Source organism: Protopterus annectens, chromosome 9.part0 (assembly GCF_019279795.1).
Source record: "Protopterus annectens isolate FY-2018-M chromosome 9.part0, PAN1.0, whole genome shotgun sequence".
Lineage (NCBI taxonomy): Eukaryota > Metazoa > Chordata > Ceratodontiformes > Protopteridae > Protopterus > Protopterus annectens.
Window position 1 is genome coordinate 1,388,526 of NC_056743.1, and position 27,766 is coordinate 1,416,291.

The 27,766-nt window shown below is 43.5% G+C and overlaps 1 protein-coding gene across 1 annotated transcript in view; it reads right to left on the reverse strand.

Moving 5' to 3' along the window:
- Positions 1-27,766, reverse strand: part of PPFIA1 (PTPRF interacting protein alpha 1) — a 2,891,353-nt gene that overhangs the window by 1,143,957 nt on the left and 1,719,630 nt on the right. The window contains exon 18 of the mRNA XM_044082514.1: positions 11,845-11,874. Within this exon, the coding sequence (XP_043938449.1) occupies positions 11,845-11,874 (30 nt within the window). The remainder of the gene's footprint in view (positions 1-11,844; positions 11,875-27,766) is intronic.

The window sequence follows — 27,766 nt, forward strand, 5'->3', positions numbered from 1 at the left end:
TGTGGTGAGACCAAAGGGCACAGTATGAAACTGATAATGACTGGCTCCCAGCTAGAAGCGCAGAAATCTCCTTGAAGCCTTGTCCATTTTTATATGGTAGTAGGCGTCTTGGAGATTCAGAGAGCATATCCAATAGTCTTTCCCTAACAATGGGAGTATCGACTGCAGTGTGACCATCCGAAACTTTTCCTTCTTCATGAATTTGTTTAATCTGCTGAGGTCCAAAATTGGCCTCCAGTCGCCGGCTCGTTTTGAGACTAAAAAGAACCTGGAGTAAGTTCCGGATCCTGTCTGATCTGCTGGGATGGGCTGGATGACTCATTTTAAGAGCAACTTGTTGATCTCCATAGTTGCCTGATCCCTGTGCTTGGGTGGAACATCTGGGATCTTTTTGGGAACAAACGGTGGCAGGGAAAAGGGTATGATATAGCCTCTGGTAACAACTCTTTGCACCCACTTGTCTTGGGTGAAATTTAGCCAGGCTTCTGAATACAAAGAGATGCAACCCCCGACTAGCCCCAGAGAAATGCAGTTGGGCCCCACATCAGGAGAGCTGATAAGGCTGCCCTCGAAAGGAATCACGGCCTTGCTGGTAATGCAGACCACCCCTGCCTCTAGGGCGACGTCTACTATTTCCTTCTCCTCTGTCACTGAAGGAAGGTTCACTCTGTGTCCAGAAAGACCCTCTGGGACATTCTGAACCACATTTTACCTCCCCTTTGACCTTTGGGGTATGGTCGAGAGGGAAGGGTAAAACGGACTCCCACGGCAGAGAGAGTCTTTCTTTCCTGCTCACACCAAGTGAGTGTTTCTTTCACTTTGGGACTAAACAAGGAGGAATCATCAAATGGGATGTTGGTGAAGGTGGACTTGAACAGCTCCGCAAAATTACACAGGTGTATCCAGGAGTGGCGCCTAAGGGCAACTCCTGAACCCGTTGCTCTGCTCACTCCATCAGCCGCATGGGAGATGAGCCGCATGGAGGAGTTAACTACAGAATTTAGGGTGGACAACTGAGCAGAGATCCTATCAGGGACTCCCTCAGGTCAAGCACCCTGTATGGAACCTCCTAACTCCTTGAGGAGATCCCCTCTGCAACCTCGTGAAGTGGGTAAGACAGTTCAGAGATCGGAGTGTACATGCCGCTGAACTAAATACACGCTTCCCAAATCTGTCCATCTGTCAAGACTCCATGTTTGGCGATTGAACAGAGGAAGAAGTCTCCGCCAACTCCTTCTTCGTGGCCGCCGCCATCACCATGGCATCTACGGGAATGCCCTTAGACAAGAACTCTTTTCCAGGAGGGGTAGATAGGAACTTATTTGTTCTCCTGGGAACTGGCTCCATGGCATCGGGAGTCTCCCACACCTTTAGACTAACCAGATCCATTAGTTCATCGAAAGGTGGAGACACCCAAGAGGCAGAGGGTTGAGACCCAAAAGCCTTCAGGTACACCGACTCCTCATCAGAAGGGGTGACAGTGGGCCAGTCGCACCTCTGTTTAAGGATCTCCAGGATGTCCACAAAGGAGACATCAGAAGACGACTTGGGGGACCCTTTCGACTCCTCGAGGTCAGTGTCCGATGTCAAAGACTCATCCTGGGAGTCGATATGCTTCCTCTTGCATACCCTCTTCTGGGGAGGCCCCCTCGAAGCAACATTCTGGAGAGGCCTCGGAAGGGTGGGGGCCACCAGCCAGTGGCTCCTGAGGCTGCAGGTCTCTTCTGTCTCCGGACAGAGTAGGAGCTGAGACTGAAGTGGGTGCCCTGGGGGTAAGAGTGCTTGTACCACTGGCAGGGGCTGTAGATTGAGACAGCACGCTCCTCATCACCTCAAAAGCAGCTCTCTCCTGCTCTGAGGACCTCCCCCACTCCAAAGAGACAAAGGTTGGTGCCAGAGCCATCGGCTCCGAGATAGATGCAGGGTCTGAGCTCACCCTGGCGGAAGCACAGAGAGGAAGGTTCGGAAGTGAAGAAGATCGATTCAAACCCTCCACACTGGCACCGACAGAAGAGCTTCTGTCCCTGGACACGACGGATGGAGCCGAGTGTGTCGGAGCCGAACTCGGCTCCAATGCAGCAGCAAGGGGAGCAGGAACCGAGGGTTCCTCCGCTGGTAACAAGCACTCCGGCTCCGAAAGGCCAACAAGGCTCGCAGGAGGAATAGTAGACAAGGGCAAAACTGGATCGAGTGGCTCCGGAACCGACTGGGTCAAAGCCAACAAAACTTTAGGCAGGGCAGACGACTTTAGGAGTCTCAGTACTACCCTCTCCACATCTTCTTCTGAAAGGCTCCTAGAAGATAAAATAGGGGATCTCGACCTAGGAGGCATTGGAGACTTGATTAGCAAGGAGACTGGTAGGGATTCTACAGACCGGCTGCGAGCAGTAGAGTCAGCTGCTATTTCCAAAGGTTCAGAGGTTGGCACCGAAGCACCTGTGACTGACTCTAATACCATACTGCTCTCCTTCGGCTCCGGAGACTGAGGAGTCGAGGAGGCAGATTTTGGTAATTTGGAAGACGGCTCCAAGACACCAGCCAGTGCTGGGGAAAGCCTTTTAGAAGATTTAGATTTGGTTTCAGATCTAGATTTTGTAGACTTAGAAGAAGAAGCCGATGAACTAGATAAGGCTTCCTCAAAGGTTGGTTTCAGAAGACCCCTGAGTATCAGCTTGTTCTTTCTCTCCTGCAACACTCTAGGAGAAAAAACATGACAGAACAAGTATGATTCCTGCAAATGGATGGCTCCCAAGCAGTAGACACAGCTACTGTGGCCATCTGTTGACATTTTCTGGGAGCATTTCATGCATGTTTTGAACCCAGAGGGTTTATGCTCCTTGTTATCCTTAGACATTGCAGACACACACGCAAAACCGGAGGAGAGATAGGAAGAGAGAGAATAACTGAGGACTAGGTCCTCTAACTAAAATGGGCCTAGCCCTGTAGAAGAATTACACGAGGACTAGGTACTATAACTAAAAGGGGCCTAGCCCTGCAGAAGAGTTACACGAGGACTAGGTCCTCTAAGTTAAATGGAGAAGCTTGGTCTTCCAACTTAAACAGACCAAGTATTTAACACAGACACACACAGATTCAATCACACAGGAAAAAAAAAGTTTGCAACAACAATCCTATATATACGACTTTAGAGGATCCCTGCCAAAGACAACAAGTTAACAGTATAAATAAATAAATCAACAGGAGCTCCTGTTGATTAAGAGCAGAGAAAAACCTGCAAAACTAATGATCTAGGCAAAAAAAGCACAACGGCGGCTAACTGGTACACAGGACACTAAACTACTAAGGCCTATATATAATACACTAAATAACAGTAAATATGCAATATCCACTTATGAATGAAAAAAACTGAAAAAGACTTAGAGCCAAGAGAAACACATCCGAACTCGTCGACGTGGCAAAAGAGATCTGGGGATTGCACTGGTGCACCATGGGATACCTGCTTAGCCACGAGCCAGCCAGAAGTCTTCGAGCTTGAAAATCAGCTCCGAACCCATATGTAAAAATGAAGGTGAGATTGGACTACCTAACATCATACATGTGTCTGTTTCTCCCACATGTTCAATGGACTTTGTAAACTAGCCTACTATCTTGGGCTGCCAATATTAACCTTTCATCTCTTGGTTTGAATTTGTTTCTCCTTAACCATTCCTGCGTTCATTCTTGATAAACATGAGGTTCTTCCATAAGTTTTCTATACTTGCAACTATATTTATGCTTTTTCCACATTTCTTGCCTTCTCATAGGTTCATAGGTGTGTACTAGGCTAATGGCCTTGGAGCCTTTACAAGCTTAGCCCATAGAAGTGCCCTGGCATCGTGCCGCCCAACGTTACTTCCCAGTGTCCCTATCAAGCAGAGCCACTGGAGTGATCCCCGGGATGAACTTTCTATTTCCCATCCACTCATCAAGATTTCTCTTGAAGACGGCCAATGACATGCTCTGCTCGACATGTATGCAAAGTCTATTCCACAGCATGGGCAGTCTCTGGATTATGAACCTGTCCCTCCATCATGTTCTGTTGATTGTGGTAATGAGGTTGAGGTCTCTGAAGCGTGTGGTGCGGAGGGATTGGGATTTCTTTAGATGTAGCATTTCTAGCAGAGCTGGGTTAGACATGGCTTTGTAAGTCAAGCAGAGATCTCCTCTTAGTAGACAATATGAGACAGATAACAGCTGGAGTTTTTTGAGTCTGTCTGTGTAGGACGTGTTTAAGGTCTAGCATCCTCTTCGTGGGGTACTTTTGTGGCCTTTCCAGCTGAGGCATATCTTGTGAGGTACATGCCAAATGGGACATTATACTTGACTGGCCTAATGAGGGAAGAGTATAGACAGATCATGACTTTTTTTTTTTCCTGGATGCAAAACCCTTGGTAATGAGATGTGCCACATAGAAGGACTTTCTGACCACAGTGACAATGTGGTGATTGAAGGAGAGGTTGCTGTCAACCTGTGGCCCCAGATCTCTCAATGTTCCGTGGACTCCCATCCATGTGGTAATTGGTGGGAACTGAGTTTTTCCCAAAGGGGATGAAGATGCATTTTTTGGCATTAAGCTTAAGGCCGTGGTTTTCGACATCAGTCATTGGTCTCAGTGAGGCCTTTCTGTAGGATGTCCACATCACCTGGGGAGTTAATAATGGCTCCCAGCTTGCAGTCGTCTACAAACTTGGTCAGCCAGAGTCCCTCCGTGTTGGCCTGGACTTCTGAGAAGTAGATGCCAAACAGGAGAGGATCCAGGACCGATCCTTGTGGGACTCCACTCGTGACTGGCCAGCAGTCTGACTTGGAGTCTGCTGCTTTCACACTGTGGGTTCTATCTGTGAGCCAGTTTGCAACCCATCTAGTGATATAGGGGTTGATGCCTAGTTTGGTGAGTTTATCAATAACTCCTGAGTGAGGAATAGTACCAAAGGCCTTGGCCAGATCGAGGTAGGCTGTATGAACTGCCTTGCCGTCATCCACGGCTCTGGTGACTGACTCAAAGAAGTCAACCAGGTTGAGCAGGCATGATCTACCTTACACATAATCAAATTGTGTGGGATCTAGAGTTTGGAGATCTCTGGTCCTTCACCTTATATTTTTTCTTTTGTTTTTTAGCACATTCAGTTGCTGCCTGGTTTTTATCCACTTCTGGTTTGATTTACATTCCTGACTGACATCAATATGCTTCTGCTAAATTAAGCAGAGAAGTCATCTTAGGTTTATTCTCCTCATGTTTCAAAACTTTCACTACATTTGGATCTTGTGAGGTCAGTAGATATGTGTGGAGTGCCACGATTGCAGATATATACATGTAATTAATTTCAAGGAGGCCCATCCCTCCTTCGGAATGGGGAATATATAAATCTTGGTATACACTGATTTTTATAGATCATTTGGTGAGCATGGAGCATCCTTTAATATTTAATCTATCCAACATTTTTTGGGGCCAATCAATCACTTCAAAACTGTACATTAGGACAGGAGGAACAAACTGATTTATAGCTTGGATCTTGTTCTTAGATGTCAACGCTGTTCTCAGGATTAATTTTAGTCTTCTAAAGTATTCCTTACTGAGTTTTATTCGCATTTGTTCATGTTTTATTACTGATCCTTCATCAATTCTGAAGTATTTATAAACTCTCTCCTGCTGAAGTTCTTTTATATCACATTCTTGTCCCAAAGTGATGTTTTCCTGGTGCTGCAGTTTCCTGCTTTAAAGGTTGCTTTTGCACATTTATCAAGACCAAATGACATTCTTATATCATCCGAAAATGTTTTGACAACTGCAGCTTAATGGGTTAATGGCAAGGCAGAATAGCAATGGTGACAGAGTGTCAACGTGGAATATCCCCCTTTGAATTTTTATCCCTGGGATAATAATCTGTTCTTTATTGTGGCTTAATTGCAAAGTGGTCTGCCACTGTTTCATTGTTACTGCAATGTAGTCAATCAGTGCAGGATGTATTTTGTACATTTTTAAGCACTCTTATCCATGAATGTGGGATAGTATGAAATGCTTTTTTGTAGTCAATATATGCCATACTTAGATTCTTCCCCTTTTTAAAGTTCTCCACTATAACTTTAACAGATGATCCTTTGCTCCATATGACTTTCTTTTATTCCCTTTTGTTCTACTGCTCAAGGAGCTCAAGGGAAGCCAATTTCCAAACAGACAATTTTGAAATGGATAGGCCACTGCATACGGTTTTGTTACTCCTTTCATGGTAAATCTGTACCTGCAGGCATCAGATCCCACTCCACAAGGGCCACAGCTACCTCTGCAGCCTTGCTCAGAGGAGTCCCTACCAAAGATATTTTGGAGGCAGCCACTTGGAGTTCTGTGCATACCTTCACTAAACACTACCACCTACCTTTATACTCCAAAACTAGAGCAGGCTTTGCCACTGCTGTGTTGCAGGGCATTCTGGCTTCTCCCAGTTCCTAGTGCCTACCACCCTGTGCATAGCTTTGGGATTCTACCCATCTGTTATGACTGCAGCTGTATGCACGATGAACATAGTACAGTTTTGTACCTACCATAAATGTAGATGTTCGAGTGCTAATACAGCTGCAGTCCAGTTTTCCCTCCCACCTTCCCCTCTAGGTACAGACCTAGTGGCTAACACCTCATCTTACTTCTTGATTGGGTTATCCTTCTATGATGTATTTGCTTGCAACTACTGTTTTTTGATTATATTGCAATGCATGATTATATATTAGATATATATATATATATATATATATTTTTTTTTTTTATATATATTGCCTTCCTTATGGGGGCACCTGACATCTGGGGCAAGAAAGACTGAAGAAAATGGCGTCAGCTGTGTCTTATATACCCCTGTCGCACTGACGTCAGGAAAGAAAGCGCCGACAACCAACGTCAGACCAAGACTTTGGAATTCGGCCGACCGAGGACCCGCCTGACGGCAGAAGAACCCATCTGTTATGACTGCAGCTGTATGCACGATGAACGTCTATTGTTATTGTCACTGCCACAGAACCTAGGGCCTGCAAAATTAAGTGAGCGGGTAACTTCTTGCTGTGAATTATTTTTTGAACCTGGGCTATGACTTTTTGAAGTTGCACTGAGGGAAGGGCTGCTACAGTTGTTGTCATATTCAGCAATGCCCCTATAAACTCTAAACTCTTGAGTTGGTGACAGTTGAGATTTTTTGTGGTTTTTAGTTATTCCCAGGTATACGCAAGTGTTGAGAATGTAATCCCTTGTCTCCATCAATCGATGCCTGGTCAGAGTGGTAATCAGCCAATTGTTGGAATATTTAAACACCTGGAATCTTTGCAGTCTCAAGTGAGCTGCTACTACTACCATAAATTTGGTGAACACCCTGGGGGCTGGGGTGAGAACAAGGGGCATCACCCTGAATTGGTAATGACTGGTTCCCAGACGGAAGAGGAGGAACTTTCTGGAGCGCTTGTCCATTTGTATGTGGTAATATACATCCTGAAGATCTATCGAGCACATCCATTCATCCTTTCCTAAAGATGGAAGAATGGACTGTACTGTGACCATCCAGATTTTCATTTGTCTAAGTGATTTGTTCAACACTCTGAGATCCAAAACTGGTCTCCAGTCCCATCTTTTTTGTTACTAAAAAGAATCTTGAGTAAATTCTGGATCCTCTCTGGTCTGGTGGGACTTCTTGGATTAATCTTTTGTCTAGCAGTTTTTGAATTTCTAGAACTGCTGGTTCCCTCTGACTGGATGGAACACTGGGAAATTTTTTGCAGCAGGAAGGGAAAAGGGTATGGTATAACTTCAGAAACAATCTGATGCACCTAAGAATCTGTTGTTATATTTAGTCAGGTATTTTGCTGCAAGGATAAGCATCCCTTGACTGCCTCCAGAGGAAGACAATCAGGCCTCCTTTCAGGAACTCTGAAAGGGCTTACCCAGGAAGGAATCCCTGAAGCCATAGTTCGGCGGACCACCTCTGCCACATGGACATCTTCCATTGTAGCTCCCCCATCTGCCCCTGGAAGAACTGGCACCACTTGTGTCCTGGAAAGGCCCTAGGGATTTTTTGAACCACATCTTTCCACCACTCTTCTGATTCCTGGACGATAATCTTTGGGGGGGGGTGGAAAAACATATGCCCACAGCAGACAGGGTCTTACCAGCCTTCTCACACCTGCATAATGTCTCTCTAACCTTTGGGGCAAACAGAGATGATCCATCAGAAGGTGCATTGATGAATAAAGACTTAAATGGTTCCGAAAAGTCACATAGGCGCATCCAGGCATGTCTCCTTATGGCTATGCCTTCTTGGACTCCAGGGTATCTGACAACTCTTTGATCAGGTCCCTTTGAAATCTGGTAAAATGTGCCAAGAAATTCAAAGACTTTAAGGCGAAGGTCGATGAAGCATAAACCCACTTCCCAAATCTATCAATCACCTGAGACTCTCTATCGGATGGATGGATAGCTAGATGAACTCTCCTCAGAGTTCATTTTCTTGGCTGTCACTATGACCATGGCTTATACCACTAAACCTCTAGTCCAAAATTGTTTATCCTCAGGTGCAGATAAAATTTAGTCCAGTCTCTTGGGGATGAGTTCAACGATGTTCAGAACCTTCCAAGCCCACTGAGAAATAAAAAGAACAAGCTCATCAGCGGGCGGCGCCACCAAGGAGGTAAACAAGTCACCAAGGAGGTAAACAAGTGACCAAGGAGGTAAACAAGTCACCAAGGAGGTAAACAAGTGACCAAGGAGGTAAACAAGTCACCAAGGAGGTAAACAAGTCACCAAGGAGGTAAACAAGTGACCAAGGAGGTAAACAAGTCACCAAGGAGGTAAACAAGTGACCAAGGAGGTAAACAAGTCACCAAGGAGGTAAACAAGTCACCAAGGAGGTAAACAAGTGACCAAGGAGGTAAACAAGTCACCAAGGAGGTAAACAAGTCACCAAGGAGGTAAACAAGTCACCAAGGAGGTAAACAAGTGACCAAGGAGGTAAACAAGTCACCAAGGAGGTAAACAAGTGAGCACCAAAAGCCTGCAGGTAAACGGATTCCTCCAAGGAAGGGTTTTGGGACTTCGTCTCCCCTCTGTTTCAAAATTTCTAGGATGTCTCCAAAGGAGACATCATCAGGGGGGGGTGGCCATGGGGTCCCTTCCCTTCATCAAAGGCAGCGTCTTCCATGACTGATTCCTGTGGGGAATCTAAGTGCTTCCTCTTGCACTTCGTCTGAGGAACCTCTTAAGGTGGATAGTCTGGAGAGGTATCAGAAAATGACAGAATCTGTATCTGAGATTCCTGAGGTTTCGGTACTCGCTGCCCCAGTGGAGAGACAGGTCGAATAACTGGGAGTAAGGAAAGTATCTGCTCCAAGGAGGAAGGGGCCGACTGAGTCACTGAAAATGACATGGCCCTATCCACTGTCTTTAAGGCTGGCCCCCCCTGAAGAGGGAGAAGGAGCCCAGAACAGAGACGGACTGCCTCTGAATCATGGTCACTCCCTGCTCTGAAGAAACAGTCCCTGAGTCATAAGACAGAGCCGAACTTAACAGTGCAGATGCTCCAAGGTGCAGGTATGGCTCTGTAAAAACTGAAGTCAACTCCTGCCCCCTCGAAGATGACAGGACAGATATGGCCCCGGGAGGTCTCCGGAACTGAAGAACTCGGGGCAATAACTGGTTCCAAAGCAAGAGAGATTTCTGTAACCAATACTATTGGCACCATACAACTTGGAGCTTCAAAGGTTGAGTAGTTAAAGGGTGAATGAAAGTTTGGTTCCTGAGCCCATAGGGGTCAGAGCTGAAGGGAGTCCTGTAAAACCTCTCACCCACAAAATTTTATTCACCAGTCTCAATACACTGAGTTATGTAAGGCTTTTGGTGGAACAGACTGACATTAGAAAGGGTGATTTAGGTCTTTGAAGAAAAACTTTGGGTAACACACACACAAAGGGGATGGGGAGTAACTGGTTCTAGGTAAAACTTCCTTTTGGCCTATATTCACAGACTGCGCCAATATAGTCGGCGTTGATGAAGAGTCAGAAGGCAAAATTTCTTGTGTTCAACCCTCTAGTGTCAAGTGTTTTGACACAAGAATGGTGGTCAGTGCCGGTAATTTTCCAGGTACCAAAGTCGTACAGCTGGAGTCCATCGGTTCTAAGGAACTTTTAGGAGCCGAGGATTTATGCTTCTTAGATGTCAGTGCAAACAGAGATGTCTGCACAAACTCCTCTTTTTGCCCTTCTCCAAAGAGGATGATGAAGGGGACGAAATATTTATTTGACTTTGTCTTGAGCAGATATGGCCTCTCCGAAGGAGGAAGGAATCAAACCTTTCAATATTCGCTCGTTTTTTCTTTCAACAAGAGCCCCATGACTAAAGCCACGGCAAATACTGCAGTCTTCCTGTAAATGTACTGGACCCAAACAGTAAACACTAACAGATGTAAATCCGACAGACGGATCTAATGGCTACACTTTTGCATTTTCTGAAGCCAGAAGGGGTCTTATTTTCTCAGCCATAATAAAAAGGGAGCTGGAAAGGACACACATCACACTCACATTAAAGGGAGACAGAAAGACACTCTCAAACAAGAAACACTAGATAGGAAAGCAGGCTTTTTTGTTTTTATATAAAGTGGAGAAAGAAAGAAAGAAAGAAAGAAAGAAAGAAAGAAAGAAAGAAAGAAAGAAAGAAAGAAAGAAAGAAAAACTATCAACAATGACATTTAAAGAGCACACCGAAGTGTACGAAAGAGGGCCACCAACAACAATAGCAGAGAATACACTGGAGTGCACAAAAAGAGGACAGTGATCACTAACTGAAGGGTACAGGAACAACAAAAGGGGCAACAGAGTTAAGGTAATGAAATAACCACAGGAAAAAAGGAAAAAACTTCAAAGAATATTAAGTAAACTATCCAAAAAAACAAACTAAGCTCGACAACTTTGTTGAACACGTCTGTCCAGAAAAAGCAGCAAATGAAATCTGAGGTAATTGGGAGAGAGGGATTATGGGTAAAGGTGACGCTCAGGAGTTTTTGGTCAGCGCAAGCTGTAGTAATGGCTGACTCAGTTCTGATATTGGAACCAAACCCATATGTCAAGGATAAAATGAAAAATGACAACATCAGATCAGTTATTAAGTTTTTTGAACATGAATTACTTACCTGTCTGGAAGGACAAGATCTCTGGAAATACGAGCTGACTAACAGACTGTGAGCAAATAAAACACATGTGAAGCATATCGGACTGCATGGCTAGAAAGAACTGCTGATGGGCACCCTTCTTATATCCTGATGTCCAGATGTCGTTCAGTGATTGGTCATCAGCTTGGGATAATGCTAAGACTCTGGAAATCAGGCTACTCTTGGGCTTCTCCACAACAGAAGGACACAGGATTAGAACTGCAACACTGACTGAAAACATCATCTGTGCACCCTATGACTGTCAAATAACTTTAGCAAACTCAACAGCATTTAAAAGTATATGCTCCATATTCTATGCTTTATGCAAAAAGGAAGACTGATGCATAAGCCAGGAAGTTTCTACAGATGAGTGCCACCTGTTGGCTGGTGACTAGTTCTGCAACAAGACTGCCTTGGAGCTCAAAGAGGAGAAAGCTGTACTATTTACTTCAGTAGACTTCAACATTTAAATGAAAGGAAAAATTAGTACACAAAAATACTTGTACGTCATGAGTACATGAAAGGACCATCACGCAAGCTAATGAAATACAAACACTGAAGTTTGAAACTCCATTTAACAGTAGTTGTTAGGGAGGTGAATACAAGCATAGCAAAAGTTCATCTTTAGTAGTCCCTCTGTACTAAAAAGAATAAAATTACAGAAAAAATTTACCTTTCTACGATGCTTCCTTAAATCACTAGGCTGACAGATGCATGCAAAAGAAACAGAGAGCAATTACGAAAAAAAGGAAAAAACACAGAATGTTAGCATTAAGAATAATAATAATAATTCTGGACAAAAATCAGTACGAAGTAAAGCAATGCATGAGTACAAACAATTCAGTTACAGGTTTCAATCCCTTTCAGTTACAGGTTTCAATTCCTTTGCATAAGGATCTTAATTCTGGTTTAAGTAAAACATTTCCACAAAATCTTTACCTAAATGAACACACACAGCAACTTAGGCATGCTAGAAACAATCATTTTCTATTTTCTGGCAATACACACATTGAAGCAGCAGGCATGCAAACATCAAATTCATAACCAAAGCACAGTCTTAAATGTGCATCTATTTGATTTGGATCCATAAACTCCCAAGTCCACATTCACAAAAGTTAGGCATTAATATATCAGGAGGCAACAAATAACAAATAGACTACATGCTTTGCAAAACCCACAAATGACACAATGATATTAATGACAATTCCCAAATCAGTGTATAACACTATGGATGAGAATATTAAAAAGGTAAAAAATTCAAAAGCATGTTTTTTTGGTAAATAAATAAAACTGTAAAACATATGTCAACCTAATCTACTTTTTTAACTTTTATACTGAGCACAGAGACCATGCAATATTGTCATTTCAATTTATCTTTACACTAGCGTATTAAAATTAAATGTCACATAAGAAAAAGGTTAAATTAGCGGCTGTAAAGACTTGTTTACAAGTTCAGCCGCGATGCAAATCTGCTACCCCAAGGATAAATGGATTTCTGTATGTAATGTTTTAGATTTACTCATACATACTGGAGTCCATGTTTGCGTTTGCTGTTGGATTTAAACAGAGCAGTAACTGCCGAGTAGAAACATACCCAGAAGTAATGCATTCAGTGGTATGTGATCATGTGAATATGGACTTGCGTTTTGTCTTTCTTTTTCTGCTGCTGCCCCCTTCCTTTACCTGAGAATGGTATGATGATTCACAATATGATGGGGGTGCCCTGGGAGGGGGGCTGCAATTGTAAACTACAGACTTGTAATGAACCGAGGTCTGGATTACAAGTGAATCTTGAGATGAAGGCTACAAATCATAAAAAAGGAACATAAAAGACAATGGAAACTGAAATAACAGAAAAATACAACCAAAGTAAAAGCATACAATGATGACCTTATCTGATGAATTAGCAAAAAGCAAACAATGTAAATAGATGTAAAATAACTTTTCAACATTCCTTTGCTTTCCAACAAAATAAATGTGCAATTTTTAGACATTTTAAGTAATTAAAAATACAAATAATGATTAAATTTTGCTTCTGTTCTTAATACCCTGGTCAGGAGCCACTATTTTCAACAAAATGAAACAAAGAAGTGGAAAATGTTCTCAGCTTAAAATAATCTCTTAGTTTTTAGATCCAAATATAAATTCACTTGTGGTTTCTTTCTCTTTTTTTATATGGATATCTAAAAAAGCTGCAACACATTATACTCAGTGTAATGCAGAACCAGCACAACCATGAGCCCACGACTGGATGAAGCAGTTAGCAAAGCTAGTTAAAGCATCAGAAAGCAGTATGTGGTTTCTGGCTAAATCCTCTTCCACTCCCGACACTAGTTATAAAAATGAAATGAGTGCGAAACAATGAAATCTGAATATCCCTTCTCAGAATGACAATATCTGACAGATGAAATGACAACAGGAAAACTTCCACGAGCAACATTTCTTCACTGCACTAGGAAACACACAAATAAATGCATCCTATGGAGTTGTGCAGGCAGAATAAAGAAGCCAGACTCAACATTTCAGAAATTAGCTGAACAGTACCAGCCTGACATAGGTCACTTCCCAGTGTGCTCCCTTCTTCAAAGGGCACATTTTCAGGTTTTCATTTTTTTCTTCTTAGCAAGAATTCCTAATTTTTGGTGAACACAACTGCCACACAAATACCCCCACTTTGTGCACTGTCCTGTACGCACAGAGGACAACTTCTTCAGTTGTAAATTGATTCTGCCCCTTAATTACGATAACTTCCTACTTGTTTCATACTACCACAGCTAACTTGTCCACCTTCCTCTGATGACCTGTTTTTTAATCCTTTTGTTGTGCACCATAAACTAAGTACGTCAGCTTACACTACAAACTAAAGCTAAGATGCTAGTGGTAAGGGAGCACATAAGGAAAACCGCAGGAGATGGAATGAGTTTATAGTAACAATACCACAATCAGAGAGACTATAACCCTTGGCCAACTAAATAGCTAGGGCCTTTTCAGGTGATCGAAATAAAAAAAAATACAGTGAACTACAAATTTAGACAACCAGGAAAGTGAAATGGCAAATAATAAAGGTGTGTTAGACAAGCAAGGGGAAAAAATAAACTGACATACCCTAATATGCCGACACCATGAGTGAAGATTAAACTTAGACCTTACTGATTACCACAGTCAGAGAAACGGTTTGTACAATTTGTTCAAAAGACTAATTAAAAGTGTGAGGGTGAACAAAGCATCCTAACACTGCTAATTCCCACAGCTGATGGAAGTTATCAGTTATCTGTAACGAATTAAGGATACTGGATAGCATATACTGACAGCGAACACAACCAGAGTTGATGAACTGACAAAGAACCTAGGAAGAGTCGATGAACTGACAAAGAACCTAGGAAGAGCCAACCATTACTATCACATAATCAGAGTGGATAACTGACAAACAACCTAGGAAGAGCTAGCCATTACTATCACATAACCAGAGTGGATGAACTGACAAACAACCTAGGAAAAGCCAGCCATCTGATAATGGACTCAAAAGGATAAATGTAAATAGGACTTGCTCCTTTGTGACCTCTGACGGTCTCCCTCATTACAGGGGATGGATAAAGTACTGAAGCCCCTCCCCCCATGATTTGCAACTACTGCATAATATATCTATGACATTGCTGACTTAGAGTCTTACCAAGAGAGACACCGTAACGATGCATCTGTGTTGTGTGCTTCCACTTTTTCAGACTTGGGAAACCCCAGCCTGTGCTCCACCCCTTACCCATAATCCCCTCCAAACCCCACATTACCTCAGATCAAGTTTGCCCTCAGTCCTATGACTCAAATGGCTAAAAACACAGGAGCCCACATAAAGGACAAGCATAAACTTTTCAGTAGATGATACAGAAAAATGTAGACAGGTAGAATAATTGCAGAGCTGAGGTAGGAAAAAGATCTTTAGGGTATGTCCCACAGGTCATACCAGAAGACTACGTAGATACCATAAGTATCAGCAGTATAAATACAGTACAGTCGTGTACCTACCATAAGTATGAGCAGTATAAATATTGTACAGTCGTGTACCTACCATAAGTATCAGCAGTATAAATACAGTACAGTCGTGTACCTACCATAAGTATCAGCAGTATAAATACAGTACAGTCGTGTACCTACCATAAGTATCAGCAGTATAAATACAGTACAGTCGTGTACCTACCATAAGTATCAGCAGTATAATTATAGTACAGTCGTGTACCTACCATAAGTATCAGCAGTATAAATACAGTACAGTCGTGTACCTACCATAAGTATCAGCAGTATAAATACAGTACAGTCGTGTACCTACCATAAGTATCAGCAGTATAAATATAGTACATTCGTGTACCTACTATAAGTATCATTAGTATAAATATAGTACAGTCGTGTACCTACCATAAGTATCAGCAGTATAAATACAGTACAGTCGTGTACCTACCATAAATGTAGATGTTCGAGTGTATTCACTGTTGCAGTCATTACTCTTGGGTTATCCTGCTGGCAGGCTACCCGCAGTCGGCCCGAGTTCCAAAGTCTAGGTCCGGCGTCGGTTGCTGTCGCCTCTTCCCTGACGTCAGTGCACCAAGGGTATAAAAAATGTAGTCGGCATCATTTTCTTCAGTTTTTCTTGCCCCAGATGTCAGGTGCCCCCAAGTTGGTGGGCTGAAAATTATGCCAATAAGTATGCATGCACAAAAATAAACATTTCCTTCATCTACAAGCAAATACACCACATAGGTAGAATAGGATAGAGAAGTACAGATAAGTCCCAGCAAAGAAAAAGGGGGATGGTGGGTGGGTAACCTGGACTGCAACAGTGAATACACTCGAACATCTACATTTATGGTAGGTACACAACTGTATTATGTTCATCGTGTTTCACTGTTGCAGTCATTACTTTTGGGTTGAATCCCAAAGCAGAGGATGGGTGGCTGGGCTAAATAGGATTAGGAGAGGCTATGAGGCCTTGCAGAACTGCAGTGGCAAAGCCTGCTCTGGATTTTGAGTAAAGTTGTAAGTAGTAGTGCTTCGTAAAGATGTGCACTGAACTCCAAGTTGCAGCCTCTAAGATGTCTTTGGTTGGTACTCCTCTGAGGAAGGCTGCTGAAGTGGCTGCTGCTCTGGTAGAATGAGGCCTAATGCCCTTAGGCACTGATTTGCCATGCTGAGAATGGCAGAAAAGGATGCAATGGCCTATCTATTTAGAAATAGTCTGTTTTGAGATAGCCTTTCCTTGTGATCCTGCAGCATATGACACTAAAAGTTTTTCAGTCTTTCTGAAAGCTTTAGTTCTGTCCAAGTAGAAGCGTAGCTGCATGTGTATGTCCAATGAATGTAGAATTTTCTCACCCTTGTTCTGTGGATTTGGATAAAAGGTAAGCAAGTGAATGGTTTGGTTGAGGGCCACACTGGACATCACCTTAGGCATAAATGTTGGGTTTGTCCTCAGAGAAACCCTGTCTGGATGAAAAATGGTAAAAGGTTCCACAGCCAGGAGTGCTTGTAACTCCGAGACTCGTCTTGCAGAGGTTATTGCTAGGAGCAGAGCTGTTTTCCAGGACAAGAATTTTATATCCGCTGTTGATGCTGGCTCAAAAGGAGGCAGACATAATTGAGGTCCCATGCCGGAATTGGTGCTCTCCTTGAAGGCCTGATGTTTTTAGCCCCTCTGAGGTACTGCCTTATTAAAGGATGAGAAAATATAGATGGTTCCGTATTGTAATGGGCTGAAATGGCAGAGGCATGAATCTTAATTGATGAAAAAGGAAGGCCTTTGTCCAACATCTCAGTTAGGTATTGTAAAATCTGAGGGATATTTGGTACATACGTGTCAATGTCTTGTTCCTGGTTCCAAGCACAGAAACTCTTCCATTTTTCTGCATAAGATTTTCTGGTACTGGGCCTCCTGGCCTCCAAGATAACATCCATAACAGCTTTTGAAAGAGGAGTGTTCTGAATGGCTACATTATCTGCCATGCTGCCAGATTTAAGGTCCTGAGTTGGCTGTGCAGGATCCGATTGTTTTGTTGAGTCAGCAAGTGGGAAGTTTGAGGCAATATCCATGCTGGCCCTTGAGACAAGCTCTTTAGGATTGGGTACCAGTGCTGGCTTGGCCAGTCTGGTGCAATCAGTATCATTTTTGGCTTCTCTTGTCTGACCTTTAGGAGTACCCTGGGAAGGAGAGGCAGTGGAGGAAAGGCATATACTGTTCGTTTTTTCCAGCTGAAGGATAGGGCGTCCACTCTCCATGCCTGTTTGTGATAAATCCTTGTGCAAAATCCCTGTAATTGGCAGTTGTGAGGGGAGGCAAACAGATCTATGTCTGGGCATCCCCATTTCCTTGCTATCATGCTGAAGACTTGTGGATCCAGTTTTCACTCATGGGGATCCATGAGGTTTCTGCTTAGTTCGTCTGCCAGAGTATTTGTTTTTCCTGGCAGGAATTGTGCTTGCAGGTGAACTTGATAAGTCAATGCTGTGTCCCATAAGGTCATTGCTTGTCTCAGAGGGGGTAGGAATGTGTACCTCCCTGCTTGTTTATGTACCACATGACTGTAATATTGTCTGTCTTTATCAGTAGTTGCCCTGGATGAAGTAGATCCTTGAAAGCTGTCAGGGTATTCTGAACAGCTAGCATCTCTTTTTGACTGATGTGAAGATGCATCTGGCTTGCAGACCATGTGCCCTGAATACATTTTCCTGCCATATGGGCCCCCCAGGCATAATCTGATGCATCCGTTGTCAGTGTCTATCTGGCTGTGGGTAAAGTGAATGGCAGACCCTTGTTGTGGTGACAGGCCTCTGCCCACCATCGAAACTCCTGTTGCAGGCAGGGAATGAGGGTAATTACTGTCTCCAAGCTGTGGCAATACTGAGTCCAAACACTTTTTAGATACCATTGTAGTTTCCTCATATGCAGTCTGGAATATGGAATTAGTAGAATGCAGGATGCCATGAAACCCAAGGCCTGCAGGATTTTCCTTGCAGATAACTGGGTTTTTGTTGCCAATTTTTTGAAGTAATAAGTCAGTTGCTTTTGTTTGCCTGGCATGAGATAAACCATCTGGGCAGTTGTAATTAAGCTTGCACCCAGGAATATTATCTCTTGAGAGGGTACTAATTTTGATTTCTTTTCGTTTACTGTGTACCCTAGGCAAATTAGTAATCTTTTTACAAACGTCAGATGCTTTAGAAGAATGTCTTTGTTCTCTGCTTGAATTAGGCAGTCGTCCAAGTAGGGGTATATCTGAATTCCTCTTTGTCTGCAGAATGCAATTACTGGTGCCAGGCATTTTGTGAAGACCCTGGGCGCAGTAGATAAGCCAAGGGGCAGTGCAGAGAATTGGTAGTGCATTGAGCCAGCTATGAATCTGAGGTATCTTCTGCAAGATTGTCTGATTGGGACATGCAGGTATGCCTCTTTTAGGTCCAAAGTTACGAGCCAAGCCTTCTTGCCCAGCATGGGCAGTAGCTGCTGCAGAGTCAACATTTTGAATTTTGGAACGTCCAGAAATGTGTTTAGAATAGACAGGTCCAGTATTGGTCTCCAGGTTTTGTCCTTTCTGGGTACTAAGAAACGTCTGGAGTAAAATCCTTGCCCCTGCTCTTGTTGTGGTACTTGTTGAATGGCCCCTCATGTCGATGAGGGCTGAAATTTGCTTTTGTGCCTCTGCCCATTGATTGTGTGGCAAGTCTGGCATACCCTTTGCCATTGGTGGGGTGTGAAAATGGAACCTGTAGCCTTGGGACACTATGTTCAGTTTGATGAAAAAAGTGGTAGTTTCCCCCCTAAGGGGGCTGCCAAAAGGAAAGTGCTTGGATCTGGCAGAGGAAAGTCATTATAACTGTTTCCTGTAAGGTTGTGATTTGTCTTCTCCACTTTTGGAGGTAGGAGCACCCCATTGTTTAGGCCTGTATGAGCCTTGGGGCTGAGATCTGCATCTGGGATGTCTGTATCTGCCTCTTTGTGGTCTGTCTGACATTGGAAAGGACCAGTTTTTAGAAGGCCAGTTCCTGCTAAACCTGGGTGGCTGTACCTCTAAGAAATCCTTAACTGTCTGCATGGATTTCGCTTTATCCTCCATTTTCTTCAACACCTCTTCTGCTTTAGCACCAAACAAAGTATCATGCTGTAATGGGGCATCAAATAATTTTGCTTTAACATGATCAGGCAGATTCTGTTCCTTTAACCAAGCATGCCTTCTAATAACAGAACCTGCAACGGTGGCCCTGCAAGAGGCCTCCAGTGAATCATAACCATATTGCAAAGTATGCTTTCCCATTTGTTCTGCTGCATGCAATAAATCCTGCATTTCTTTGTTCTCTGAGCATTCGGTATTTGTCAACATTTTCTGTTTAAGCAGTGACAGTAAGTATTGCTGATTTTTAAGCATATGAAACTGACAATTTAAAGCCCTTACAGCCAAGGTAGCAGAAGTGTAAACTTTTTCCCCCCATCAGTCTAGTGCCCTAGAATCCCTATCAGAGGGGACAGGGTTTTTTGCAGTGGAAGCTTTGACCCCTTTGGGACCCTGACATATAGTTTCTGGGTCTGAAGAATTTATGAGAATCCGGGACCCTGTAGTATCTGTCTGGCTTAGCCGGTGCAGGGGGTAAAGAGTCAGGGGACAGGCCGGACTCTGAAAATACATCATCTACAATGTCTAGAACAGGTGGAATAGCAAGGGGCCTGTGCTGAGGAAGCAGCAGAAAGTCTCTGAGCCTTTTCTTAGATTCAGAGTAATCTTGGCTCTCCCACTGGAAATGCTCCCTCATGGTATGCAGGGTTTCCCCAAAAGAATAATCCTCAGGAGGAGAGGCTGAAGGAATGGATTCTTCAGCATCAGAGTCCTCATAGGGATGCATAGAATAATCCTGTTCAAAAGAAGAATCAGAGGAAATAGAAACCTGATCAGCAGAATCATATACTGTCTCTTGCCTAGGCCTCTTATCAGGAGGGGGGTGGGAGCCCCTGATCAAAGTAATTAGGTCTTCGGCCATTTTAAGCATCTGTTTTTTAGGCATGGAAGTCTGAGTAGGAGAATGCTGTACTTGTTTCTTTGTCTTTAGAGCTGCTTTGGTCTTTGTCGCTGAAGATGGTTTAACATATAACTGTGTAGGTCTGAAGACACCCTCAGGGGCCGATGCCTGCTCAGCGGCTCCGGACCCATCTGAGGGAATGATTTCCGAGTGTCCAATACCTTGAGTATCCAGAGGGCCAGTCGGCTCCACGTGGGAGTCGGAAGCGGCCTGTGGCTCTGAGGTAGCGGGCGCCAGGGGCTGCGAAAGCGCCTCACTGAGAACAGGCAACTGGCCTAACGGAGGCCTCGTCGTCGGTTTTGGACCTCGGATGCCTATCCTTTTCCTTGCGTTTTTTGTAAACTCCGGTCGTCGGCTGTTCTGATGGCATTATGTAATTAAATCTTCGGCCAAAGTAATGAAATGCAAAATCGAACCGACGCTTAATAGTGCGTTGGTTAAATCTAGCACAAAACCGACAGCTAGCAATGTTATGATCAGGGCCTAGGCAAGGAATACAGCAAGAGTGAAAATCCTTATGAGGTATTTGCTTCCCACAAGAAATACAATTGTTAACTTTTTCTGACATCGGTCTGGAGCAAGAAAAAAGTTTCCCCAATGGGGTACTTAGCTTTAATGAAGACTTCGGTTCTGAAATTCGGATTTGAAAATCTCAGGAGTCAGCTGACTGGCACTTGCGAACTGCTTTTGCTTCGGGCACCACGCGGCAAGAAAGACTGAAGAAAATGGCGTCGGCTGCATTTTTATACCCCTGGCGCACTGACGTCAGGGAAGAGGCGACAGCAACCGACGCCAGACCTAGACTTTGGAATTCAGGCCGACTGCGGGTAGCCTGCCAGCAGAATAACCCAAGAGTAATGACTGCAACAGTGAAACACGATGAACATCTACTGAAGTTCTTAGACAAGAATGCAGAAGAGGTGGAGATGGATCTTGCTGAATGTGCCCTTGGGGGCCTCTGTAAAGTCAACCCTTTATACATATAAATGTGAGAAATACAATCAGTGAACCATCTGGCTAAAGTTACTTTGGACACAGATTTACCCAATTTTGCCCTTGAGAAAGAAACAAACAAATGGTCAGATTTCCTGACGGATTTTGTTGTGTAAAGATAGAATCTGAGTTGTCTATGTACATACAACAAATGAAGAATGCATCCCCCCCTTACTGGTGAATTTAGGAAAGAAAAAGTACAGTTGTGTACACTTACCATAAATGTAGATGTTCGAGTGTATTCACTGCTGCAGCCATCACATTTGGGTTATCTGCCTGCAGTAGCCCTCAGTCGGCCTGATTATCAAAGTCTTGGGTCCTGCTTCGGTTGCTGTCTCATCTTCCATGACGTCAGGTATTTAGGGGCATAAAGCATGCAGCCAACGCCATTACATCAGTTTTTCTTGTCCCAGATGTCAGGTGCCCCTTACACCTCCAACAAAAAAGCAAATACACCAAAATGCTTCAAGCATAGTAAACAAGAATAAAGGTATAGTCAATAGAAGTCAGGGGACTGGAGGGAGGGTAACCAGGACTGCAACAGTGAATACACTCAAACATCTACATTTATGGTAAGTGTACACAACTGTACTATGTTCTTCATGTTTCACTGTTGCAGTCATCACATTTAGGTAGATTCCCAAAGCTAAGGATGGGAAGAGGTAATTAGATAGCATTAGGACCAGCTATAAGGCCCTGCAAGACTGCAGTGGTAAAGCCAGCTCTGGATTTAGAAAAAAAAGGCAAGTGGTAATGCTTGGTGAAGGTATGTCCAAAACTCCATGTAGCAACTTCTAGGATGTCCCTGGTAAGGACACCTCTAAAAAAGGCTGTAGAGGTAGATGCAGCCCTGGCTGAATGTGGTCTTATCCCCTTGTGGGGTAGGTTTTCCATGATGCTTATATCAGAAATAAATGCAATGGCCTATCCACTTAGAAATGGTTTGCTTTGAAATGGCCTTCCCCTCTGCCCCTGCAGCAAATGCAACCAGCAGCTGTTCAGATTTTCTGAGAGGCTTAGTCCTGTCCAGGTAAAATCTAAGTTGTCTGTGCATGTCCAAGGAGTGCAGTATCTGTTCCCCTTTGTTCTGTGGATTAGAAAAGAAGGTTGGCAAATGAATGGACTGATTAAGGGCCACACTGGATACCACCTTGGGCATGAAGGAGGGATTAGTCCTAAGGGACACCCTGTCAGCATGAAAGATGATGAAAGGCTCCACTGCCATGGTGGCCTGTAATTCAGGCACCCTTCTTGCTGAAGTGATGGCTAGAAGGAAGGCTGTTTTCCAAGAAAGGAATTTCAACTGCATTTGCAGCTGGCTCAAAGGGAGGTAGACTAAGCTTTTCCAATACAAAGTTAAGCTCCCATGCTGGAGTAGGGGCTCTCCTGGGTGGTTTTAAGTTTTTGGGCCCTCTGAGGAATTGCTTCAGCAGTGGATGAGAGAAGAGGGGTGGTTCTGTGTTGTAATGAGCTGAAATGGCTGAGGCATGAATTTTGATGGAGGAAAAGGAAAGGCCCTTGTGAAACATTTCAGTTAAGTATTGAAGAATCTGGGGTAAATTGGGTGCTGCCCATCCCCTGAGTTTGGCTCCAGGAACAGAATCTTTTCCATTTTTCAGCATAGGATTTTCTAGTACTAGGCCTCCTTGCCTCCAGAATGACATCCATCACTTGCTTACTGAGGGATGGTAAAGGAGAGATCAGGTAATTAGCCAGGCTGCAGGTTCAGGGTTTGAAGTTGTGGGTGCAGGTTCTGGCCCTCCTGCTGGGACAGCAGGGCAGGGGTCTGAGGCAGGTGCCATGGTGTCAGCAGTGACACATTGCACAAGAGGGGGTACCAGTGTTGGCGTGACCAGTCTGGTGCAAACAGTATTGTCCTTGGTTTGTCCCGTTTGATCTTTAGTAGTACCTTGGAGAGGAGAAGCAGAGGGTGAAAGGCATAAACTGGTAGGTTTTTCCAGGTGAAGGACAGGGCATCCACTTTCCAAGCTTGTTTGTGGGGAGTCCTTGGGCAGAATTTGTCCGATTTGTAGTTCTGGGGGGAGGCAAACAGGTCTATCTCTGGGCTCCCCAATTTGTTTCTCAACATGTTGAATATCTTTGGTTCCAGTTTCCACTCGTGCGGGTCCATGAAATTTCTGCTTAGGTCATCTGCCAGTGTATTTAGCTTTCCTGGCAGGAATTGAGCCTGTAGGTGCACTTGGTAGCTCAAGGCTGTGTTCCACAGAGCCATGGCTAGTCTGCAGAGAGGGTATGAGTGGGTTCCCCAATGCTTGTTTATGTACCACATAACAGTGGTGTTGTCCGTCTTTACCAATAATTGTCCTGGAAGAATGTGGTCCTTGAAGGCTGTCAGAGCATTCTGTACAGCTAACATTTATTTTTGATTGATATGCAAGTGCATTTGATTTGGGTTCCATTTGCCTTGAATGCACTGCCCTGCCAAGTGAGCCCCCCATGCTTAGTCTGATGTACCTGTTGTTAGGGTTTGGGTGGCAGGGGGGTAGAGTGAATGGCAGTCCCCTGTTTTGGTTGCAGGCCTCTGCCCACCAAAGAACTCTATCTGTAGACAAGGTATGATAGGAATCATTGATTCTAGATCCTGAGAATATTGACACCATAGGCTTTTTAGATACCATTGTAGTTTCCTCATATGCAGTCTTACATATGGAATTAGTAGAATGCAAGAGGCCATGAACCCCAGGGCCTGCAGTATTTTCCTTGCAGATAGCTGGGTCTTTGTGGCCAGTAGTTTGAAGTAGACTGTCAACTGAATTTGTTTCTCTGGCATGAAGTAGGCCATCTGTGAAGCTGTATTTAAGCTTGCTCCCAGGAATACAATTTGTTGGCAGGGTACAAGATGTGATTTCTTTTCGTTCATGGTGTACCCCAGACACGTTAGCAATTTCTTTACAAATGCCAGATGATTTAATAGTATGTCCTGGCTTTCTGCCTGAATTGGACAATCGTCCGAGTATGGGTATATTTGAATATTTTTTGCATGCAGAATGCAATGACTGGATCTAGGCACCTTGCGAATACCCTGGGAGCAGTAGATAAGCCAAAGGGCAGTTCAGAGAACTGATAGTGCTTGTAGCCAGCTCTGAAGTGTAGGTATCTTTTGCAAGATTCCCTTATTGGGATGTGCAGGTAGGCTTCCTTTAAGTCCAATGTTGCCAACCAGGCATCTTTGCCTAGCATGGGAAGCAGCTGATGAGTTAGCATCTTGAATTTTGGGATTACCAAAATGTGTTTAGGATAAACAGGTCCAGGATAAGACACCAGGAATTGCCTTTTCTGGGCACCAGGAAAAGTCTTGAGTAAAAACCTTGCCCCCGTTCCTCTTCTGGGACAGGTTGAATAGCCCTGATGCTTAAAAGAGAGAGGACTTGCTTTTGAGCCTCTGCCCACTGATTTGGGGGTAGGGCTGGCCAACTGTTTGGGGTTGGTAAGGAATGGAAGTGGAATCTGTATCTTTGGGAAACTATATTTACAACCCATTTGTCCTGGGTAATGAAATCTGTGAGATGAGAAAACGACAGAAAATACATCATCAGACCTTAAGTTTACTTGCAGTGTTTATTGTCTCCGAGTCTGGATCATGGCTGAAAAGGGTCTTTGGATCAGTACAACTACCTGGTTCTCAATCAGTAAAGAAAATAATAAAAATATATTTCACCACAAATGAAAATTAAGCAATGCTGAAATAATATATTCAGCCACAAAGACAAAGCAACTGGCTATAAAGTGGGCTTTCCGGTCAATGAATTAGTAACTGCCGGGTAGTGGTGACCCACTATGTCCCAGTGCAATGACTAAACAAATAGCCAGTTGCAACACAAATGTGTACAGTTAAGACACAATTCATCCACTTTTTCCAAAAAGTCAACTAACAGGAACACCAATGGGCTGCCGAGGTCCTGCAAGCCATCACTGTGAGTTGTTTGTCTTTCGGCTTTTCCCGGTAAGGGGTAGCCACAGCGGAACCCCGGTCCGCTAATGATTGGCAGTAGATTTTTATGAAACGCCGAGGTGCCAGCTCGACGCGCATCCTTCAACAAAAGCACGCCCATTTACGTATGCATGTCTTTCGAATGCTACCCAACCATGGGGAGGACATGCAGACTCCACACAGAAGGCACTCCCAAGCCACGCCGAGAATCGAACAGGAGAACCTCTTGCTGTGAGGTAACAAAGCCATCACTGTGAGTATAAAAAAAAAAATGTTTGTTTTTTTGTGTTGGGAGGAAGCAGTAACATCCTGTTTGTAGAAAATGGGTAGTGTGCTTTTAAAGGTCCGAAAAGCGACTTGTGTGTAAAAACACACACAGCTCTTTAGACAGGAAATTGGTTGTATTAGTCAGTTAATCAGAAGATGATTGCTAATGACTACTTGTATAAAAGGTAACCTGACAAAGGGAAATCAATAAGCATGTTCTTCAATTAGAGGTCCATTGTGAGCCACAGCATGGACTTTAACCGATTTGAGTAGTGGATAGCACAGTCTGGCCTCCTTGTGGATTTAACATGAGGCACATTCAGTTGAAGGTTTTTAGTTTATGGAACTGAGGGAAAGCTGAGCCGAGTCTACACCTGTGACTTTCTGTTTACCAGTTTATGGATAGACAGGCTGTTTGATACAGAACTGTGTTCATGGCCCATGTCTCCCTGCATGGGAAAGGGGGAATATATACAGCAGGTTCCCATGCACTGAAGATGTGTTCATGACCCATATCTCCCTGCACGGGAAAAGGGGGAATACATACAGCAGTTTCCCCATGCACTGAAGATGTGTTCATGGCCCATGTCTCCCTGCATGGGAAAGGGGGAAATACATACAGCAGGTTCCCATGCACTGAGGATGTGTTCATGGCCCATGTCTCCCTGCATGAGAAAGGGGGAAATACATACAGCAGGTTCCCATGCACTGAGGATGTGTTCATGGCCCATGTCTCCCTGCATGGGAAAGGGGGAAATACATACAGCAGGTTCCCATGCACTGAGGATGTGTTCATGGCCCATGTCTCCCTGCATGGGAAAGGGGGAAATGCATACAGCAGTTTCCCATGCACTGAGGATGTGTTCATGGCCCATGTCTCCCTTCATGGGGATCTAAAGTACAATTACTGACTCTGAAGGGAGTCAAACAGGTATACATCTGGGATTTCTGAAAGCTGGCTTTATTTCTGGAATACATGCATGTCCAATTTCCACTCATGAAAGCTGGGAACAGACCTGCATATCTGGTCTGCCAGCATAGCTCTCAACCAATCAGGGACAAATTCAGAAATAATCAGGGACACTTTTCATATACAAGTATTATTAACTTGAGACACTGACAAAATAACAGAATATGAGTGAATATCCATTTCCTAGAGTAAAAGAAGCCTGTAACTTTAATTATTGTCATTATTAAGTGTAATTTAGCACCTTTTTGTTCAAAAGTCACTTTTAGATGGGATTAAGAGGGACAGAGCTAAAATTTTAGCCCAAATCAGGGACAGTTGTGAAGTATGTCTGCCAGTGAGCTGTGGGTACTAAGGATGATTTGGCCGCATCTGAAATGTCTAAGGTAGGGTCCCATGCAATCTGGGCTATTCTGCATACCTGAAAGTAGCTGCTCTCTATTTGGTGATACACCACAATGGAGTGGAAGTGCACTGCCTGCTACTGCCACCAGGATCCCATCTTCAGGTTAGATTTGATGATCTGAAACAGAAACATTGATGCAAGCATATGTATGACATTCATGAGCTTAGCTCAATATTACCTGCCTGGGTTCGTGATAAGTTTATGAATGCTATTACCACAAATTCTCTGAAACAAAGCATTTTTGCAGAGGGTCAAGCCCCCCTGTACTTCCAACCCACTTAAACTTATGAATACCAACTTTCCAGTTACACAACATAACTATGTATACCAACTCTCCAATTACACAACATAACTATGTATACCAACTCTACAGTTATACAACATAACTATGTATACCAACTCTCCAGTTAAACATAACTATGTATACCAACTCGCCAGTTACACAACATAACTATGTATACCAGCTCTCCAGTTACACAACATAACTATGTATACCAAGTCTCTAGTTAAACATAACTATGTATACCAGCTCTCCAGTTACACAACATAACTATATATATCAACTCTATAGTTACACAACATAACTATGTATATCAACTCTATAGTTATACAACATAACTGTGTATACCATCTCTACAGTTATACAACATAACTATGTATATCAACTCTATAGTTACACAACATAACTATGTATACCAACTCTATGGTTACACAACATAACTATGCATACCAACTCTACAGTTATACAGCATAACTATGTATACCAGCTCTCCAGTTACACAACATAACTATGTATACCAACTCTACAGTTGTACAACATAACTATGTATACCAACTCTACAGTTATACAACATAACTATGTATACCAACTCTATAGTTACAAAACATAACTATGTATACCAACTCTACAGTTACACAACAGAGGAGAAAAGGTGCAAAAAAACTACATTCACCAAAAA